The sequence below is a fragment of the Melanerpes formicivorus genome, unplaced genomic scaffold (assembly GCF_026170545.1).
Source record: "Melanerpes formicivorus ecotype bairdi unplaced genomic scaffold, bMelFor1.0.p_v2 SCAF_735, whole genome shotgun sequence".
NCBI lineage: Eukaryota > Metazoa > Chordata > Aves > Piciformes > Picidae > Melanerpes > Melanerpes formicivorus.
Window position 1 is genome coordinate 61,688 of NW_027143087.1, and position 22,182 is coordinate 83,869.

Here is a 22,182-nt window from a genome sequence, read left to right on the forward strand (position 1 = left end):
GCTCAGCACAGAAAGACCTGGGGGTGCCTCTTGACAGCTCACTGAAGATGAGCCAGTGTGTCCTCAGGTGGCCAAGAAGGCCACCAGCATCCTGGCCTGGATCAGCAACAGTGTGGCCAGCAGGACCAGGGAAGTGATTGTCACCCTGCACTCAGCACTGGTGAGGCCTCACCTTGAGTGCTGGGTTCAGTTTTGGGGCCCTCAGTACAAGAAAGACATTGAAAAGCTGGAGCAGGTCCAGAGATGGACAACAAAGCTGGGGAAGGGTCTGGGGAACAGGGCTGGGGAGGAGCAGCTGAGGGAAGTGGGGTTGTTGAGACTGGAGAAGAGGAAGCTGAGGGGAGAGCTCTGCTCTCTGCAACTACTTGAAAGGAAGCTGGACTGAGGTGGGGGTTGGTCTCTTCTCCCTGGTAACAAATGATAGGAGAAGAGGAAATGGCCTTAGATTGTACCAGGGGAGGTTTAGGTTGAATAAACAGCAGAGGGACCTGCTCCCAGTCCTGATGCAAAAGTGAAGAGCTAGGGAAAAAGAAAAGGAACAGAACAAACCAAGGAAGCTGACAGATTTGTATGAGGGGGTGGAAGAATCAAGGGAAAAGGACAAATTTGGCAGAAGGAAGAAGCTGTAACTAAGATATGGAGATAAGACACTTGGGAGCAGAAGAAGAAAAAGGGAAGGGAAGGGAGGGGAAGGGAAGGGAAGGGAAGGGAAGGGAAGGGAAGGGAAGGGAAGGGAAGGGAAGGGAAGGGAAGGGAAGGGAAGGGAAGGGAAGGGAAGGGAAGGAAGGGAAGGGAAGGGAAGGGAAGGGAAGGGAAGGGAAGGGAAGGGAAGGGAAGGGAAGGGAAGGGAAGGGAAGGGAAGGGAAGGGAAGGGAAGGGAAGGGAAGGGAAGGGAAGGGAAGGGAAGGGAAGGGAAGGGAAGGGAAGGGAAGGGATCAAGGCTGAGAGAGAGAATAAGTGATTATGGTTAAATGGGAGAAGGGTCTTAAAGAGCAAAAGGGCTGTGAGAGAGACACTGGATTTTTATCCAGGAGACAGAGGGGTAGCTGAAATGGCTGAGCAAAGGAACTGGGATGGGATCATAGTAGTAGTAGTATTAGTCAGGGTTGGAAGGGACCACAAGGATCATCTAGTTCCAACCCCCCTGCCATGGGCAGGGACACCCCACACTAGATCAGCCTGGCCAGAGCCTCATCCAGCCTGGGCTTAAACACCCCCAGGGATGGAGCCTCGACCACCTCCCTGGACAACCCATTCCAGGGCTTCACCACTCTCATGGGGAAGAACTTCCTCCTCACCTCCAGCCTGAATCTCCCCACCTCCAGCTTCATTCCATTCCCCCTAGTCCTATCACTGCCTGAGATCCTGAGCAGTCCCTCCCCAGCCTTCCTGTAGCCCCCTTCAGATCCTGGAAGGCCACAATGAGGTCACCTTGGAGCCTTCTCTTCTGCAGACTGAACAGCCCCAACTCCTTCAGTCTGTCCTCATAGGAGAGGTGCTCCAGCCCTCTGCTCATCCCTTACCAGTTCTTTACACAGCTCTTCAGGGTTTTGGGGTGCTGGGAGTTTGTTGTTTAACAGCAGTTTTTCTTGTGAAATTTTCAGCTACCCTACTGATTTCTGTGCTGCCTCAGCACTCAGAGATGCATGGAGAGCTAATCTGTGCATAAACAGGGCAGGCAAAGGTTGCAAGGACAAGCAGAAAAGTGTCATTTCTTTCCTGTAGTGCCACAGCAGGTTAGTACCAAAATTAGGAAAAGAATTCAGTTCCCTTCTTCCAGCTCCAGTGCCCACAGCCCCAGACCCTGCTGCCTTCTTCCCTTTCCATGCAGTGAACAAACCAGACTGACTGACAGGGCAGGCACCACTCCTGAAAACACAAATCCATGCAGGCATGTATAAACTCCTGAACTGAAGGGGCAGAAGACATCTCAGTTGCTGACAAACTCCCCAGCAGCCAGCAGTGGTCCCTGGCAGCCCAGCAGGCAGCTGAGTGCTGAGCTGCAGCCAGGGCAGGGAGAGCAGCAGCACAGGGAGGGGATTCTGCCCCTCTGCTCTGCTCTACTCAGCCCCCACCTGCAGCACTGCCTCCAGTGCTGGTGCTCCCAGTACAAAAAGGACCTGGAGCTGTGGGAGAGGGTCCAGAAGAGGCCATGATGATGATCAGAGGGCTGGAGAACATCCAGTATGGAGATGGGCTGGGACACTTGGGGCTGTTCAGCCTGAAGAAGAGAAAGGTCTGGGGAGACCTTAGAGCAGCCTTCTGGCAGGGGGTGGGGATGCTACAGGAGAGCTGGGGAGGGACTTTTGACAAGGGCTCATAGTGACAGGAGAAGGGGCAATGGCTTTGAGCTGGGAGAGGGGAGGCTGAGGCTGGAGATTAGGAAGAAGTTATTTCCAGTGAAGGTGGTGAGACACTGGCACAGGTTGCCCAGGGAGGCTGGGGTTGTCTCCTTCCTGGAGGTCTTCAAGGCCAGGCTGGATGAGGCCTTGAGCAATGCAGCCTAGTGGAAGGTGTCCCTGCCCATGGCAGGGCTTTGGAACTGGATGATCTTTGAGGTCCCTTCCAACCCAACCCATTCTGTGGTTCTATGGCAGTAAAAGGAACAAGGAACACCCACACTTTGCTGCAACCCTTTCCAAATGCTGGATGCTTGCAAGCTTCTGCTGCTGTCAGCAACAACTCTCTGTCATGGAAAAAATCTTAACTGTTTGGGGTTTTTATTTCAGCAGCTCTAAATCAAGAAATCAAACAGAAACTCTCTGTATTAAAGGACAAATAGGTTCCCAAGTCTGTAATGATTCACCCAGCTGCTCACTGGGGAACTCTGGCTTAGTATCATAGTATCATAGTATCAGTCAGGGTTGGAAGGGACCACAAGGATCAGCTAGTTCCAACGCCCCTGCCATGGGCAGGGACACCCCACACTACATCAGGCTGCACAGAGCCTCATCCAGCCTGGGCTTAAACACCTCCAGGGACAGGGCCTCAACCACCTCCCTGGACAACCCATTCCAGGGCTTCACCACTCTCATGGGGAAGAACTTCCTCCTCACCTCCAGCCTCAATCTCCCCACCTCCAGCTTCATTCCATTCCCCCTAGTCCTATCACTCCCTGAGATCCTGAGCAGTCCCTCCCCAGCCTTCCTGTAGCCCCCTTCAGATACTGGAAAGCCACAATTAGGTCACCTCGGAGCCTTTATGCAAACACATCTGCAGGCATTTAACTGCTAGAGATGTTTCCAGTCAGGCCTACCATGTTGGGGGGGCTATTTTTAAACACAAAGAGAGCTTTGGCTTTGGTCTTGCTCCAGAGATTACCTAACAAAAAATTAAGCTTCTGCCTCCAACACTTTTAAGTCTTTTAACCCTCCTCTGCTCTTGTTCACTACAAAAGAAGAGTGAACTTCCCATGGCAGTTACACATCAACAGAATGCAAGGAGAATGAAAGGTTTGTGGGTTTGCAGGACATCTGATGACATAAAAGGACAGAAATCAGTCATTACATACTCCGAGAACTCTTATCACACTGGGAAATAAAACTGCTTCATTGTCTTTGGGGATCAACTGTCTCATTACCTTTAAACTCAGTGAAGGGCAGACCACAACCCAGCCAACAGGGTTTGACTCACAGTCTCACAGTATCACCAAGGTTGGAAGAGACCTCAAAGATCATCAAGTCCAACCTGTCACCAAACACCTCATGACTAGACCATGGCACCAAGTGCCACATCCAATCCCCTCTTGAACACCTCCAGGGATGGGGACTCCACACCTCCCTGGGCAGCACATTCCAATGACTAACAACTCTCTCTAGGAAGAACTTGCTCCTCACCTCCAGCCTAAACTTCCCCTGGCACAGCTTGAGACTGTGTACTCTTCTTTGGTGATGGTTGCTAGAGAGAAGAGACCAACCCCCACCTGGCTACTACCTCCCTTCAGGGAGTTGGAGAGAGCAATAAGGTCTCCCCTGAGCCTCCTCTTCTCCAGGCTAAGCAACCCCAGCTCCCTCAGCCTCTCCTCACAGGGCTGTGCTCCAGACCCCTCCCCAGCCTCCTTGCCCTTCTCTGGACACATTCAAGTCTCTCAATGTCCTTCTTCAACTGAGGGGCCCAGAACTGGACACAGGACTGAAGGTGTGGCCTAACCAGTGCTGAGTACAGGAGCACAATGACTTCCCTGGATGCATTTCTGATTCTTTGTCCACTCCACCTCTACTCTGGTACATTTACTTATTTTGTCTTACTGCATTTCTCCATCCTAACTCAGTGCCTCCATTCTGGGCCAGTGGGCATTATCCATCGGTTCCAGCTCCATGAAAACAGCATTGTGTAGAAGAGCCCCTAGCTTAAACAGTATCCTTCTACTGATACCAACAGCAAAGACAGAAAGGGGCAAACACCTATGCCAAAGAAAGAAATGGAAACCAGTATGAAAGCAGCACAGCAGGCCAGAGGGAATGATCAGGATAAAGAGAAAGCAACTACTGATGGCAGAGGTGAAGGAGCCTTTTAATGGAGAGCAGCCCTAAAGGAAAGGACCTGGGGGTGCTGGTGGATGAGAAGCTCAACAGGAGCCAGCAGGGAGCACTTGCAGCCCAGAGAGCCAAGCAGAGCAAGAGAAACATAGCCAGCAGGGCAAGGGAGGTGATTCTCTCCCTCTACTCCACTCTGGTGAGACCACACCTGGAGCACTGTGTCCAGTTCTGGAGCATCTATTACAGGAAGGATCTGGAGGTGCTGGAAGGTGTCCAGAGAAGGGCCACGAGGATAAGCAGAGGGCTGGAGATCCCCTCCCATGTGGACAGACTGAGGGAGCTTGGTCTGTTCAGTCTGGAGAAGAGAAGGCACCCAGGAGACCTAATTGTGGCCTTCCAGGATCTGTAAAGGGCTACAGGAAAGCTGGAGAGGGACTTCTGAGGGTGTCAGGGAGTGATAGGACTGGAGGGGATGGAACAAAACTAGAAATGGGTAGATTGAGATTGGATGTTAGGAAGAAGTTCTTCCCCAGGAGGGTGGTGAGAGACTGGCGCAGGTAGCCCAGGGAGGTGGTGGAAGCCTCCTGCCTGGAGGTGTTTGCAGCCTGGCTGGATTTGGCTGTGAGCAACCTGCTGTAGTGTGAGGTGTCCCTGCCCATGGCAGGGGGGTTGGAACTGGCTGAGCCTTGAGGTCCCTTCCAACCCTAGCAAATTCTATGATTCCATGATTCTGTGATCCTGCTCTACCAGTGGGGGTTGGCCTGGCTGATCTCCAGAGGTGCCTTCCTACCCCCACTGTGCTGTGATTCTGTGACTCACTATTTACCTTCTTAAAAGCTAATTAAGCAGTGACAAAATGGAGCCTGCAGGGAGATGTTTGAAAGCCACAAAATAACAACTTTGGGATTATCTCTTGAAGCAGGCTAGCAGGCTGGATGTGGCTGTGAGCAAGCTGATGTACTGTGAGGTGTCCCTGCCCATGGCAGTGGGGGTTGGAACTGGCTGAGCCTTCAAGTTCCTTCCAACCCTAACAATTCTATGATTCTATGACTGGGTTCATTTCCTACAGCTGCAGAGCTCCTGATGACCAACAGCTATTAAATTGCCACTATGCTTCATTGCTATCTGAAGATGCCTAAGAAGAAGCAAGGTAAAAGCAGCCTGCAGTGGTGATCCAACCCATCAGGGGGCAGGAGGGAAGGATCCACACCTGGGAAGCTAGAAGAAAGTAGAATCTAAATGGACAAGGATAATTACAGAACTGGAGTAAAGCCAAGCTTAACAACAGGTTGTAAGGGTAATTAGAGAGAGATCATGGTCTCATAAACAGGATGAGTGACTCAGAGACTGACACTGAGTTTTACTTGATTGACAGATTGCATCACATTGGAAGGGACCCTCAAAGGTCATCTTGTCCAATGTCCCTGCAGTGAGCAAGGGACACTTCCAACTAGATCAGGCAGCCCAGGCCAACATTAAGTCTGACCTTAAATGTCACCAGGGATGGGGCCTCAACCACATCCCTGGGCAGCCTGTTCCAGTGTTTCACCACCCTCACAGTAAACAACTTCCTTCTGAGTCTCCCCAACTTCCTCCAACCTAAGTCTCCCCCACTCTACTTTCCAACCATTGCTCCTCATGCTATGACTCCAGGTCCTTCTAAACAGTCCCTCCTCAGCCTTCCTGTAGGTCCCCTTCAGATATTGAAATGCTGCCATAATGTCTCTCTGGAAGCTTCTCTCCTCCAGGCTGAACACCCCCAACTCTCCCAGCCTGTCTCCAGCCCTTGGATCATCTCCATGCCCTCCTTTGGACCTGCTGCAGCAGGTTCATGTCTCTCTTGTGTTGGGGCACAAACCAGAGTGAAAACAGAAGATGAAAGCCTCAGCCAGAGGGGAAGGAAGCTGTCTAAGGCTCAGATTTCATGCCCATTTCAAACCTGCAATTGTCTGGAAAAGCAGCAGACAGTGGAAATAAAACCCCCCACCTCTTTCTCCCCTGCTAACATGTCTGAAACTCAGTTCCAGCCAATACTACAGCATTTACAGCCAGCACTAAAGCAAGTTCCTAAACCCCCTGTAACTTACCATAGAACTGAGAAGTCCCTGCCTGTCTTGGAAACTGAATCTTGGAGCACTTGGACTTGGAGCACTGAGTGGGGTTGCAGTGGTTCTCCTTCAAAGTTAACACCTGCTTTTCATTTGGCACCAGAGAAGGGCCATGAGGATGAGCAGAGGGCTGGAGCACCTCTCCTATGAGGACAGACTGAAGGAGTTGGGGCTGTTCAGTCTGGAGAAGAGAAGGCTCCGAGGTGACCTCATTGTGGCCTTCCAGTATCTGAAGGGGGCTACAGGAAGGCTGGGGAGGGACTGCTCAGGATCTCAGGGAGTGATAGGACTAGGGGGAATGGAATGAAGCTGGAGGTGGGGAGATTCAGGCTGGAGGGGAGGAAGAAGTTCTTCCCCATGAGAGTGGTGAAGCCCTGGAATGGGTTGTGCAGGGAGGTGGTTGAGGCCCTGTCCCTGGAGGTGTTTAAGCCCAGGCTGGATGAGGCTCTGGGCAGGCTGCTCTAGTGTGGGGTGTCCCTGCCCATGGCAGGGGGGTTGGAACTGGATGATCCTTGTGGTCCCTTCCAACCCTGACTGATTCTATGATTAATGGCCATGGTGGTCTCAGGTTGATGGTTGGACTCGATGACCTCAGAGGTCTTTTCTAACCCAAACAGTTCTGTGATTCTGTGAAATCCATCACTTCTGCTGCCTACCAGATCAAAGCAGGCACTGGCACTCCTGCTAGGGAATGGCAGTAACACTGAAATTGGTGGCATTCACTGCATTCTCAATGCTGAACTGGAGAGCTGTTTCTAAAATCTCAGCTTTCTTATCCTTAGTCAACAGTTTCTCTTTATACTGCATGCTTTGTTATCTCTGTCAGCCAGGCCATTACTGCTGCAGCACAATTCTCTGCTTGCTTAATAGCACAACATCTTGCATCTCTCCAGCAGCAAGTGGAGTCATTTTGAAGAGGAATTAGATACAATACAAAATCATGCTTAGACTGGAAGGCCAGGTGCAATCTCTCACTTCCCAGCACTCCAAAGAACATGACTGAACAAGAAGCAGCTGGATCCCCAGCCCCAGTGTTTGCTTGTCCCTAGTAGCAGCCAGCAAGGGTGAGGGGTTTGGAACACAAGCCCTATGAGGAGAGGCTGAGGGAGCTGGGGTTGCTTGGCCTGGAGAAGAGGAGGCTCAGGAGAGACCTCCTTGCTCTCTACAACTACCTGAAGGGAGGTTGTAGACAGGCAGAGGTTGGTCTCTTCTCCCAGGCACCCAGCAGCAGAACAAGAGGACACAGTCTCAGGCTGCACCAGGGGAGGTTTAGGTTGGATGTTAGGAAGAAGTTCTACACAGAGAGAGTGATTGCCCATTGGAATGGGCTGCCTGGGGAGGTGGTGGAGTCACCATCATTGGGGGTGTTCAGGAGGAGACTTGATGGGGTGCTTGGTGCCATGGGTTAGTTGTTTAGGTGGGTTGGATTGGTTGATAGGTTGGACACAATGATCTTGAAGGTCTCTTCCAACCTGGTTTATTCTATGTAATTCTGTGTAATTCTATATACTGGTCTTTGTAAAAACCTGTGGGGAACACCAACTGCAAAGCCAGACCCCCCTGAGTCTCTGCAGCACTCTTCCTGCAAATACAGAATCATAAATTCCAGGAGTTCAATGTCCAGCATAGAAAGGACATTGAGTTGCTGGAGTAGGTCCAGAGGAGGCCATGAAGATGGTCAGAGGGCTGGAGCACCCCCACTGTGGGGACAGGCTGAGAGAGTTGGGGCTGTTTAGCCTGGAGAAGAGAAGGCTCCAGAGAGACCTTAGAGTGGCCTTCCAGTACCTGAAGGGGGCTACAAGAGTACTGAGGAAGGACTTGTTATTAAGATCTTGTAGTGACTGGACAAGGGACAATGGCTTTGGCTAAAGAGGGGAGATTGAGACTGGAGGTTAGGAAATAATTATTGACAGTGAGAGTGGTGAGACACTGGAACAGGTTGCCCAGGGAGGCTGTGGATGCTCCCTGACTGCAAGTGTTCAAGGCCAGGCTGGGGAAGGCCTTGAGCAGCCTGATGTAGTGAGAGGTGTCCCTGCCCATGGCAGGGGAGTTGGAAGTAGATGATCTTTAAGGTTCCTTAAAACCCAAACCACTCCATGATTCTATGAATCTATGAATTGTTTTGGTTGGAAGAGACCTCTAAGCTCATCCAGTCCAACCATCAACCCAACACCACCATGGCCATCAAACCATGTCCCAGAGTGCCATGGCCACACATTTCATGAGCACTTCCAGGGATGGTGATTCCATCACCTCCCTGGACAGCCTGTTCCAATGCCTGTATCTTAATGTAAGTACAACATCCCAAAGCCTCTGAACTGTTACCATCAGTTCCACATTCCCCTCCTTCTACAAGAGAACCAAAGTCAGAGTTTGGCTTCTGTTTTGCTTAGGAAACACCAAATCCCCTTCAGACTCTTCTCAGCTTAGTATCATAGTATCAGTCAGGGTTGGAAGGGACCACAAGGATCATCTAGTTCCAATCCCCCTGCCATGGGCAGGGACACCCCACACTAGATCAGGCTGCCCAGAGCCAGCTTCCCAATCCCCAAGCTGTACTTCAGCATTCTTTGGAAACACCAACTTCTGCCTGCCATACTTTGCACACCCCGAGCAAGCTCTGGAAGGAAAAGCAGTTAGTTCAGCAGTAAGAATTTTAAACCCTCCAACACTGAGCAGAAGGAAACAGCACCACTAACCTCCTTCATCTTCTCCAGCTCGTTCTGCAGTGCTTGCTTGGCAATTTCAACTTCTATAAGCTGCTGCCTCAGTTTCTCATTTTCATCTTCTGTTATGGTACGTTTCTCTTCCACGTTCTCCAGCTCGTGATGAAGCCTCACCGACACATCCTTTGCAACCTAAGTGAAATGGAGTTTCAGAAGAAAGATTACCCCCCAGAATCACTGCTGCAGAGCTTGGTGCCTAAGCAACCTAACCAGAAAGGGTCCTTCTGGATGATTTCATGCAAGCTGCATGGGAGGAGACAGGTAGACAGGGACATAAAACCATCACAGTATCACCAAGGTTGGGAGAGACCTCAAAGATCATCAAGTCCAACCTGTCACCACAGACCTCATGACTAAACCATGGTAAGGGTTGGAATGGACCCCCTGAGATCATTGAGTCCAACCTCCCTGGGAAGGCAGGATCACCTAGAGTAGGTCACACAAGAACTACTAAACCATGGTATGGGTTGGAATGGACCCCCTGAGGTCATTGAGTCCAACCTCCCTGGGAAGGCAGGATCAACTTAGAGTAGGTTACACAAGAACTACTAAACCATGGTATGGGTTGGAATGGACCCCCTGAGGTCATTGAGTCCAACTTCCCTGGGAAGGCAGGATCACCTAGAGTAGGTCACACAAGAACTACTAAACCATGGTATGGGTTGGAATGGAGCCCCTGAGGTCATTGAGTCCAACCTTCCTGGGAAGGCAGGATCACCTAGAGTAGGTCACACAAAAACTACTAAACCATGGTAAGGGTTGGAGTGGACCCCCTGAGATCATTGAGTCCAACCTCCCTGGGAAGGCAGGATCACCTTAGAGTAGGTCACACAGGAACACATCGAGGTGGGTCTTGAAAGTCTTCAGAGCAGGAGACTCCACAACCTTCCTGAGCAGCCTGCTCCAGGCCTCCAACACCCTCACACCAGAGAAGTTTTTCCTCATGTTGAGATAGAACTTCCTGAGTTCCAGCTTGTGTCCACTGCCCCTGGTCCTATCACAGGACACCACCTTCCTGGGCAGCCTGCCCCAGGGCTCCAACACCCTCACACCAGAGAGGTTTTTCCTCATGTTGAGATAGAACTTCCTGAGTTCCAGCTTGTGTCCACTGCCCCTGGTCCTATCACAGGACACCACCAAAAAGAGCCTGTCCCCTTCTTCTCAACACCCACCCTCCAGGTATTAATAAACATGAGTAAGATCTCCTCTCAGTCTTCTCTTTTGTTGGAATGATGTCAAATATGCCAAATGAAGATGAACACCAAGCTCTTTGGGGGCTTATTTCAATGCATTCTCACAGGAACAGCATTAAGAAGCACACCCCAAGATGTAATTTCTCTTTGTTATGGAAAGCAATGAGAGTGTTGCCATTCAAGCCCCTTGCATTGTGTTCTGTGAAACCAGGAGGAACCATAATCATGCAGCAGCAATATTTAAACACACACTAATCACTGTCATGCTGGTGATTTAGACACAGAGTTTGAAGAGCCTAATTTCCTGCTTTTTTTAGAACAGGGGAAAGTCTAATTAATCCTTCTCAGCATTAAGCTAGGGGAGCTCAGGGAGATATCCTTCATGGCTTTCACTAGCCCCATCTCGATGTCACTATGTCAAAGAACTCTGTTTGACACACTACAAATCTAAAGGGCAATAAAAAAAAGGAGGGGGGGGGGTTGCAAGCAAGCAGTCTAGAAGGATCCAACCTCAGAAACCAGCAGCAGCTAGTGACTCAGCCTCTCCTGACAAGAAAGCCAGTGTGTGAATTACAGATACAACGCTGCAGTGTAGCCCAGAATCATTCAGCAACCTCCCCCCACCACACAGGCAGCACTCAAGGCACATAATGCCTCACAGAAAGAGCGAGTGGAGGGGAATTTCAATTATAACCACGCTCCAAAGAGACTGCAGGATGAGCTGAGAATCACACCACAGGGCTCCAGCTTGATGGCTTTGCCCACGCTCAGTATTAAACTGCTCATCTGGTTGCCCAAGCAAAGGAAATGGGAAATCATGGGGGACAGCTTTTGGAACAGCATCCTATCAGAACCTGTCCTGGCTCCATAGATACAGGCTGCAGCAGTAAACACAGCCAAGCAACAAGATCATTACTGGGAGTGGGCCTTCCAGCATAAAATGTGGAGGAGCAGCAAAACAATGCAGGGAAATGCTACAGAGCATTCCAGATGGGGGGGGGGGAATGGCACTCACTTATGCAAGAGGCATTTGGACACAGCTAAATGCACGACTGCAGCTCTGAAAGATTCAGCCCCCCTAGCATTTTACTCATGCAAAGTGAACAGCACTGTTTTAGAATCACAGAATCACCAAGGTTGGAAGAGACCTCAAAGATCATCAAGTCCATAGAAGTGTAGAGTCACTATGGTTGGAAAAAGCCTTTGAGTCCAACCATCACTCCAACACCACCACAGCCATCAAACCATGCCCCCAAGTGCCATGGCCAGGCATTTCATTAACACCTCTAGAGCTGGTGACTCCACCACCTCCCTGAGAAGCCTGTTCCAATCCCTGACCACTCTTGCAGCAAAGAATTCTTTCCTAATATCCAACCTAAACCTTCCCTAGCACAGCTTGAGGCCATTTTGGACAGAAATTCCCCAGAAGTGGACTTGGGAACAGGCCAGAGAACGGCAGATGAATTAGAATGAGTTAGAATTATGGTTAGCCATCACCCAGAATTTAATTAGGTAGAAATCAGGCCTTAGACATCCATCCCTACTCCAGAGCTGAACACCTTCATCAGCTGTGGGAACACCCTGCAAAAGCACCCTTCCCTTTCCAAAGAGTCACCTGTAAGGTTATTGGGAAAGATGTGAGAGGAAACATCATGGAAGTGAGCCTTTGTCCAGCTCAACCTACAGCCTCAGCTGCTACAGCACTTACAGGATGGCCAAGGGATCAGGCCCAGCCAGCACTGATTTAGGAAGGGCAGATCCTGCCTCACCAACGTCGATGGTAGGAGGAACATGAGCCAGCAGTGTGCCCAGGCAGTCAAGAGGGCCAATGGCATCCTGGCCTGCATCAGGAACAGTGTGGCCGGCAGGAGCAGGGAGGTCATTCTGCCCCTGTACACTGCACTGGTTAGGCCACACCTTGAGTCCTGTGTCCAGTTCTGGGCCCCTCAGTTTAGGAAGGATATTGACTTCCTGGAAGGTGTCCAGAGAAGGGCAACAAAGCCGGGGAGGGGCTTGGAACACAGCCCTGTGAGGAGAGGCTGAGGGAGCTGGGGGTGCTTAGCCTGGAGGAGGCTCAGGGGAGACCTTATTGCTCTCTACAACTACCTGAAGGGAGGTTGTAGCCAGGTGGGGATTTGTCTTTTCTCCCAGGCAACCAGCAGCAGAACAAGAGGACACAGTCTCAAGCTGTGCCAGGGGAGGTTTAGGCTGGAGGAGAGGAGAAAGTTCTTCACAGAAAGAGTTGTTGGCCATTGGAATGTGCTGCCCAGGGAGGTGGTGGAGTCCCCATCCCTGGAGGTGTTCAAGAGGGGATTGGATGTGGCACTCAGTGCCATGGTCTAGTAGTCATGTGGGGTTGGGTGACAGGTTGGACTTGATGATCTTTCAAGTCTTTTCCAACCTTATTGATTCTGTGATTCTATGATCACTTGATACTGGGGAGAAGAATATGTACAGAGAAGGAATATCAAACAGAAATCAAGGGAAGGGTATTAGCATTTTGGATGGCATTAGTGAGAAAATGACTAGAACGTGTCTTGGACTGGTGCCTACATTTTAATAAGAATGATGACAAGCTGGAAAATGTCCAGCAGAGATGATCCAAGTCTGAAAACCAGGCCTGGGAATAACAGACTCTTATTCCATTAGACTGACAGACACAAGTTTTAAAACCACCTTGTTCCTGACCATGCATTAAATGGACGTTTTCAGCTGCACCCACAGAATCCAATGAGCCTCAAGCAACTGCAGTCACAGGCTCAAGTGTGGTCAATAAGCTCACCCTTGCTACCCAGAGCTCTGTGATGCCATGGGAAATGGCAGGATATAGGAATCCTGATTCAGCAAGAATCATAGAATCAATAAGGTTGGAAAAGACCTCAAGGATCATCAAGTCCAACCTGTCACCACAAACCTCATGACTACTAAACCATGGCACCAAGTGCCACATCCAATCCCCTCTTGAACACCTCCAGGGATGGGGACTCCACCACCTCCCTGGGCAGCACATTCCAATGGCCAACAACTCTTTCTGTGAACAACTTTCTTCTCACCTCATCCCTAAATTCAACTACTTCCAACTAGCACAAGGAAGTGGCTTTTCTTCTATAACTTGACCAACCTAGAATGGAGATGATGGACACTTTACCCAGAGTAACCCTGAAATGAGGACTGAAACTCCCCCTCAACAACTGGCCATAGCTCATTCCAGTGTCATGGATGGACTACAGCTGATGAGACATGGAAATCTCCTGGGTTGTGTCTATGGTTGCAAGGGCATCTGGAAAAGCCCAGCCTCAGGATTTTCAGAGGTCCTGAAAACAGCAGTTTTGTTGCTGACATCAGTGGAGTCAAGGTTTTTTGTTCTGACTCTGCCAGTATTCAACGAGGCAGAGTGAGAGGTCTGGAGCACAGCCCTGTGAGGACAGGCTGAGGCAGCTGGGGTTGCTCAGCCTGGAGAAGAGGAGGCTCAGGGGTGACCTCATTGTTCTCTACAACTCCCTGAAGGGAGGTTGTAGCCACATGGGGGTTGGTCTCTTCTCCCAGGCCACCAGCACCAGAACAAGAGGACACAGTCTCAAGCTGTGCCAGGGGGAGTTTAGGCTGAAGGTGAGGAGAAAGTTCTTCACAGGGAGAGTAATTTGCCACTGGAATGTGCTGCCCAGGGAGGTGGTGGAGTCACCATCCCTGGAGGTGTTCAAGAGGGGATTGGATGTGGCACTTGGAGCCATGGTTTAGTTGTCAGGGGGTGTTAGGTATTAGGCACTAGGTTGGACTTGATGATCTCTGAGGTCTTTTCCAACCTGGTTGATTCTGTGATTCAACCTGCCAGCCCTCTGAGACCTTGACTGAAGAGAACTGTAACCCTCTTAAAGTCAAGAGGACTCTCTGGTGAGGCTGGTTCAATTCTGCAGGGGTAGGGTACATTTTAGGTTCATCATAAAGATCCCAAATTTCTAGAGCCAAATTTGTACTTGAGACACTACTTGCACAACAACTTTACCACAACTGATAGGACTAAAGGTGCAGCCAGCCAAAATAAACCCTGAAGGGGTATGCTTGGCCACTGCTACCCCATGAGCTGCACTGGCAGAACAGATGGAAACACCTGCTCCCAGTATCTGAATGGGCCCACAGGAGAGCTGGGGAGGGACTTTTTATGAGGGCTTTTGTAAGGATGGAGGATCCAAGTCAGCAGATACCTTAAGAAACTTCAACCTTTGCCTGCTTGCAGCATTCCTGACCCACTTCCCTGCAACCTCTGATGCCAAGTTGCTGTCATTCATCCCCAATATGTACGGGATCAGCACTTGGGTCTGAGTGTGCCAGGCATGCAGATGGTGCAAAAGCATCTCCTCCTGGTTCAGCTCCAGGGAGACCTTAGAGCAGCCTTCCAGTACCTGAAGGAGGCTACAGGAAAGCTGGGGAGGGACTGTTTAGAACAGCTTGAAATGACAGAACAAGGGGGAATCTTTTGAAACTAGAGCAGGGTAGATTTAGATTCAGGTGTAGATGTAGATTAGATTAGATTTAGATTTAGATTTAGATTTAGATTTAGATTAGGTTTAGGTTTAGATTTAGATTTAGATTTGGAAGAAGTTATTCATGATTAGATTAGATTAGATTAGATTAGATTTAGATTTAAATTTAGATTTAGATAAGATTTAGATTTAGATTTAGATTTAGATTTAGATTTAGATTTAGATTCAGATTTAGATTTAGATTTGGAAGAAGTCATTCATAATGAAGGTGGTGAGGCACTGCAATGGGTTGCCCCCAGATTAGATTAGATTTAGACTTAGACTAAGATTTAGATTCAGATTCAGATTCAGATTCAGATTTAGATTTAGATTTAGGTTTGGAAGAAGTCATTCATAACGAAGGTGGTGAGGCACTGCAATGGGTTGCCCAGATTAGATTAGTTTTAGATTTAGATTTAGATTCAGATTCAGATTTAGATTCAGATTTAGATTTAGATTTGGAAGAAGTTCTTCATAAGGAAGGTGGTGAGGCACTGGAATGGGTTGCCCAGATTAGATTAGATTTAGACTTAGATTTAGATTCAGATTCAGATTTAGATTGAGATTCAAAAGAAGTTCTTCATAAGGAAGGTGGTGAGGCACTGGAATGGGTTGCTCAGATTAGATTAGATTTAGACTAAGATTTAGATTCAGATTCAGATTCAGATTTAGATTTAGATCCGAAAGAAGCTCTTCATAATGAAGGTGGTGAGGCACTGGAATGGGTTGCCCAGATTATATTCAGATTTAGACTAGATTTTATTAGATTTAGATTAGGTTTAGATTTAGGTTTGATTTAGATTAGATTTATATTTAGATTCAGATGATTTAGATTTAGATTTAGATTTAGATATAGACTTAGATTTAGATTTAGATTTGGAAGAAGTTCTTCATAATGAAGGTGGTGAGGCACTGGAATGGGTTGCCTAGATTAGATTCAGATTTAGACTAGATTTTATTAGAATTAGATTTAGATTAGGTTTAGATTTAGATTTAGATTCAGATGATTTAGATTAGATTTAGATTTAGATTTAGATTTGGAAGGAGTTTTCATTATGAAGGTGGTGAAGCACTGGAATGGGTTGCCTAGAATAGATTCAGATTTAGACTAGATTTTATTAGATTTAGATTAGGCTTAGATTTAGATTTAGATTCAGATGATTTAGATTTAGATTTAGATTTAGATTTAGATTTAGATTTAGATTTAGATTTAGATTTAGATTTGGAAGGAGTTTTCATTATGAAGGTGCTGAAGCACTGGAATGGGCTGCCCAGAGAAGCTGTACACACCTCATCCCTGGAGGTGTTTCAAACCAGGCTGGATGAGGCTTTTGAGCAACCTGGGCTCGTGGGAGGTGTCCCTGACCATGGCAGGAGGGCTGGAAGGAGAAGACCTCTGAGATCCCTTCCAACTCAAGCCATTCTATGATTCACGAGAGGCAAGCACAGAGTGGTGTGTTGGTCTGAGGCACTGCCTGCCACTGACAGCCGCCCAGGGGCATACCTTGAGGTCCTGCTCCATGCTGCGCAGGAGCTCGCCGTCGATCTCGCCGGTCTGGGCATAGCGCAGCCTCTTGCGCTCGGCCTTGCGCAGCCGGTACTGGAGGATCCGGCAGTTCTTGTTGGCTCGCTCCAGTTCGTGCCGCATCTCCTGGAGCTGGCAAGCGTCCTCCTCGAAGAAACTGTCCCTCATCTCGTCCATCTCCGTCCTCAGCTCGTCTATCTCATTCTGGCAGTGGGGCAGCAAGGGGACAGGGATGCAACAGGTGGGTCAGAAGCACAAATATCAGCACGGGTTAAGAGAAGGCTGCCAAAATGGAGCTCCTCCCCGCAGGGCCGCCACAGCTAAATGCCACCCAGCTCATTAAAAGCTCCGCACCGAAGCGACTACCCCTGCCTGCACCCCCACCACAGGGCCACCTTAACCCTGCCTCCAGCGGCAGTGCCGGGGAAGAGGGCTTTGGGCAAACCCCCGCCCAGGCGTGGGGGTGGCAGGCGGCCCGGTCCCTACTTCCCCGGCCCCTGGTTACCCCCTCCCGCTGCCCCCGCCGCCCCGGCCCCTTACCTTGAGGGTCTCGTTTTCCTCCCGCAGCTTCTCCATCTCTTCCTGCATCTCCTCCTGCAGCTGCGGGCTCAGGGAGCCTTCGGGGGTGCCACTCCTGCCGCCGCCGCCCGCCTCCTCCTGCCGCAGCCCCTCCGCCCCGGCGGCCGCCATGGCAGAGGGCGAGGAGGCGGAGGCGGCCGGGGGAGGCTCGACCGGGGCGGCGGCCGCGGAGGAGGAGGAGGCGGCGGCGGAGGAAGCGCTGCCGCTGCTGCTGTGGTTGCTGCCCTTGGTTTGCATTTGGGCTGCCGCCGCCAACCCCTTCCTGAGGTGGAACTGGATGAGCTCACTCTGCAGGCATCCCTCCTTCCAGTACCCACCGCCGCCCGCCGCCCCGCGGCCCTTCCCTGCGCCCGAGGAAGATGGAGGCGCCGGGGCCGCCTCCCCCCGCGCCCTTCAGCGGAGACCGCCCCGCTTTCCCCCGCCACTGCTTGGGCGGCGGCGGCTGCGGCGCCCCCGCCCCCTCCCGCTCCCCCCCCGCCGCCGCCGCCTCCTGCAGGGGGCGCCTCCTCGGCGGGCTCGGCGGCGCGCAGCGGCGGCGACTCCTCGGCAGCGGCTTTTCCACCGGCGGCGGGCGGCGGTTCAGCACCGGCGCCGGGCTGGACAGCTCCCGCAGGCCCCACGCCGCGCGGTGCCTTGTCAGCGGCGCGGCCGCGGGCGGCTCTGGGGACCTGGCCCGGCGGCGGGCGCGTCGAGACGGCCTTGGCGGCGGCGGCGGCGGCGGCGGCCGGGGCGCGGGAGGCGCTGGCGGGCGGCGGGCGCGGGGCGGCGTCGCGGGCGCGGGCCGGGGAGGAGGCGCGCGGCGGCGGCGGCGGCTTCCGGCCGCTGCTGCCCTCGGGGTGCAGGCGAGGCTCCGCGGCGGCGCCCCCTGCCGGCGGCTGGCTCATGGCGGCGCTATCTGCCAGACACGTCCATCACCGGCGGCCTCCTCCTCCGCCGCCGCGGCCCCGGGAGCTGCGGGAGGAGAAGATGGTTGGGGTGGGGACAAGGGAGGACAGCGCCGGGGAGGCGGGGGGACGGGAGCTCCGGCAGCCAGCGTGCCAGCTCCTTACCGCCGCAGTGCCCCGGCTGCTCCCCGGGCACTCCCCACCCCGCGGGCAGGGCGGCGGCCGGGGGAGAGCCGGCTGGGGATGCAGCCCAGCGCCGGGCCGCGGGTGCTGCTGAGAAGGAGTGCCCACCGCACGGCTGGGGACGAGCTCGGGTCCCACTCAGCTTGCATCGTGGGCCATTCCCCCCCACCACCCCCCCCCTGAGGTCTGCCCCACCACAGCTGGATTTCCATCCACATTCCCCTCTTCCCTCTGCCTTGGCATCGCCGCTCAGCTCAGTGCCAGTCTGGGCTGTACCACACCTGCCTGTCTCCTCAAAGGCCTCTTCCAGCTGTCTGTGACAGCCGATGGGGAAAGAAAGGCTGCTGTACAAAGGGCTGCACACGTGGAAGCAACAATAGATTTCCCTTCAGCTTGGACAGGGACTTTTCCACAGCAAGCTTAGTCCTCCAAACCCCAGGAATTGGGGGGGGGTCATAAAGGAAAGGGGCCCTTCAATCAGCTTCTAGAGACTGGGAGAGTTAGATGATGGTTGGGACTCGATGATCTTAAAGGTCTTTTCCAACCAAAACGCTTCTGTGATTCCATCATTTGTCCCCTTTTTACTCTCCAGAGACATTGTCAGGGCTAAAGACTGATAGAGGTTTGTGACATAGGGCTGAGGCACAATCGCTCCAGCAGGTTTTCAGAGCTGAGGAAGCAGGGAACACACCCTCACCCAGTACACGATGTGATGTGGTCACCTAAGGTTGCAAGGGCAATTTTACCACCCCCACGCCCCCCCCCATAGTGACTAAAGCAGAGTTGTCATGGCCCCAACAGCTTGTTAGAAAGGGCTGTTAAAAGCCACATCACGCTGCTGATAATGTTCCTTAATATATTCCGCAAATAAAACATGAGACAAAGTAGAAATGGCAGCGTTCCTAACACAGCCTAATGATTCCTTCCCAGAACAAGGCATAACCGTTTGTTAATAGCACAGGGAAGAAAGACACCGGGCTGGGCAAAGTCTGGTATTATACCATTCCTTGACAATTGGTTTACTCCCTAGAACACACTAGACAATGAGACTCTGTTTGCTTAGCTCTCCCTGGCAGGAGCACAGGGTTTCCTCTCAAATGCACTGTCATTATCACCCTGATTTTAACCAATACACTGGAAATTAATGCTCGAAAGGACACCATTTGGCAGAAACTTCCCAGGCATTAATTAGTCAAAAAGGGGGGCATGGGAGTGTAAAACTTAACCGCTTGCTTTGCATCTCTATTGAAGCACCACAACCGGAATGTCCACGCTGCTGCTGCTGCTCAGAGCCGTGCAGGTACAAAATGTCACTCTTGGAATCTAAACCTACAGAAACTGCAGGGATATGAAACCCCAGGACTTAGCTGAGGTCCTGCATCTTACCCATTACTACAAACAAAACCAACAAGGCTTAGATCCTGCGTCTTACCCATTACTACAAACCAAACCAACAAGGCTTAGATCCTGCATCTTACCCATTACTACAAACCAAACCAACAAGGCTTAGATCCTGCATCTTACCCATTACTACAAACCAAACCAACAAAGCTTAGATCCTGCGCCTTACTCATTACTACAAACCAAACCAGCAAGACTTAGCTTAGATCCTGTACCTTACTCATTGCCTCCTTATTTTTTTTTTACCTATTGCTCAAAACCCGAATGGAAATAAATAATAGCGTGAGGTTCCCGAGCTTTTTATCTGGATCCTTCCGGGAAGTTTCACTGCAGCAAAGTCACCTGGCTCGGCCGCGCTCTGTCGGGAACACGTCTCACCGTGCATGCCCCCGATTCCAGGACTATGGCTCAGGTGCTTGGTTTTTAAGGTTATTTTTCATTCAGCTGGCACAAGGAAAGCCCCGTTCCAGCCGAAGCCCGACATCTCCATCCCTCCCCCCACCCCCCGACTCCGCCACACAACCTCCACCCCAGCAGCAAACCCACGTGGCGCCAGGATGGAGGTTTTCCCGTCGGGAACGGCAGCCCGAGTGGGAAAATAAATAAATAAAGAAAGAAAGGGCAGCAACAAAAGGGAGGGATGTAGTGGTTCCACCCTTCAGCTTGGGCATCCCCCCTGCCCGAGGCTTCACCCAGGGCTTTCCCCAGCCGCCCCTGCCCCTCGCCGGCCGCCCGCCTCTCCCTGCTCCCCAAGGGAAAGGTTGGGAGCGCTCCTGCCTTTTTGTCCTGGATTTAAAGGAGCAGCAGGATTTTCCTCCTTTCTCCTTTACACCCGGGCGGGTTTATTGCACCTGGATCCCGAGCGACGTGCCGGTGTCGGGGACACAAAAGGGCTGGTGTAAGGCAGCCTCGGTACTCACCACCACCCTGTCTGCTCCGGGCTGGCCGAATGCATGCGGCGGGGGGGGGGGGCACAGGCAGCGCACACGAGGTTCTCTCAGCAAAATGAGATATTCATGAGCTGACCTCACTGGGCCTGGGAGATGGAGACGGGGGGAGGGAGAGGGAGGGAGAGAGGAAAGCGGCGAAGGGAAGAGAAAAGAAAAGCTGAAGCGGCAAGAACCCCGCCCAGGCCTGGAGGCTGAGCCGCGTCCCCCCCACCCCCCAGCGCACACGGAGGAGCGGGATTAGAGCGGGGCGGGGGGCACAGCCTGCTCCCCCCCTGCCCGCCGCATCCCGGCCAGCCACCCGGAGCGGTTACCCAGCACCCTGCGCTGCCCGGGAGGCGCCGGCTGCCCTCGGCACCCTCGGCGGGATGCTGACGGGACTGCCCTTTGTTCGCCGCCGGGTCCACGCTGCGCCCCCTCACCGCGACCCGACCTTGCCGAGAGGGGGGAGGCGAACACCCCCTGGGCTCCCGGGAGCGTCCGCCGGCACGGTTTGGTCATGTGGGCACAGGGAGCAAGGGGCCGTTAACCGTTTACCCATACCCCGGGTTTCACCGCTTTTGTCATGAGGTGAATTCCCCTGTGCTCTGGAGAACCCTTAGACTCCACACTTGAAGTCTCTCGGAACTGCAAACAAAGAGCTTTCCCTTCCCTTCCCTTCCCTTCCCTTCCCTTCCCTTCCCTTCCCTTCCCTTCCCTTCCCTTCCCTTCCCTTCCCTTCCCTTCCCTTCCCTTCCCTTCCCTTCCCTTCCCTTCCCTTCCCTTCCCTTCCCTTCCCTTCCCTTCCCATCTCTTTTCTTTTTCTCTCCTATTTCTTTCTCTCTCCCCTTCTCCCTTTTCCCATTACCTTTTCCCCTTTCTGTTCTCCCTTTCCCTTTCATTTTCCCTTTCCTTGCCCTCTCAGGAGGAAGTATTTCCCTCTGAGCTCTGTGCACAGTAGGGTTTCATGCCCACAAGTATACCAGGGTATATGCACATGCACAGATCTATACACACCTCTATATACTAAGCATATACACCCAAATACACTGTGCCTGCAGAGATAGTGTGTGCATACATCCATGTGAACACCTCAAATACACTACATCTGCATGGCTTCAGATACTGATCATAGGAGGTTAAATCCAAACATGAGGAGGAACTTCTCTGTGTTGAAGGTGGTAGAGCACTGGAGCAGACTGCCCAGAGAGGTGGTGGAGTCTTCTTCTCTGAAGTCATTTAAAGCCCAGCTAGACACCACCCTGTGCAACCTGCTCTAGGTGAACCTGCTCTGGCAGGGAGGGTTGGACTGAATGATCTCCAAAGGTGCCTTCCAACCCCCACCACTCTGTGACTGCATATACATATGCTTATAGAAAGGTATCTGTGAGGTCCTGGTACAGCCCTTGTGGGAGAGCAAGCTCAGGGGAGACCTCCTGCTTGCTTTCCAGCTGCTTCTGCCCTGCAATCCTCTCCTCCTCTTCTGATATGACAAGCAGGACCCAACACATCTGAAACAGCATAGCTTGGGATGTGGAAAGGTACACCCCCACCACACAGCTGCATGTTCTCCAAGCCTTGAGCCCAGGGACTGCAGGAACTGAATATTTATAGATGGGATGAGTTGAGGACAATCAGAAAATAGGAAATGGAACATTT

The 22,182-nt window shown here is 51.8% G+C and overlaps 1 protein-coding gene across 1 annotated transcript in view; it reads right to left on the reverse strand.

Moving 5' to 3' along the window:
- Nucleotides 1-20,906, reverse strand: part of MTCL3 (MTCL family member 3) — a 55,777-nt gene extending 34,871 nt beyond the window's left edge. Inside the window, 7 exon segments of the mRNA XM_068170886.1 lie at nt 9,286-9,444; nt 16,530-16,754; nt 17,091-17,513; nt 17,515-17,604; nt 17,606-18,080; nt 20,518-20,633; nt 20,859-20,906. Coding sequence (XP_068026987.1) covers nt 9,286-9,444; nt 16,530-16,754; nt 17,091-17,513; nt 17,515-17,604; nt 17,606-18,013 — 1,305 coding nt within the window. The 5' untranslated portion in view covers nt 18,014-18,080; nt 20,518-20,633; nt 20,859-20,906.
- Nucleotides 20,907-22,182: the final 1,276 nt, after the last annotated feature.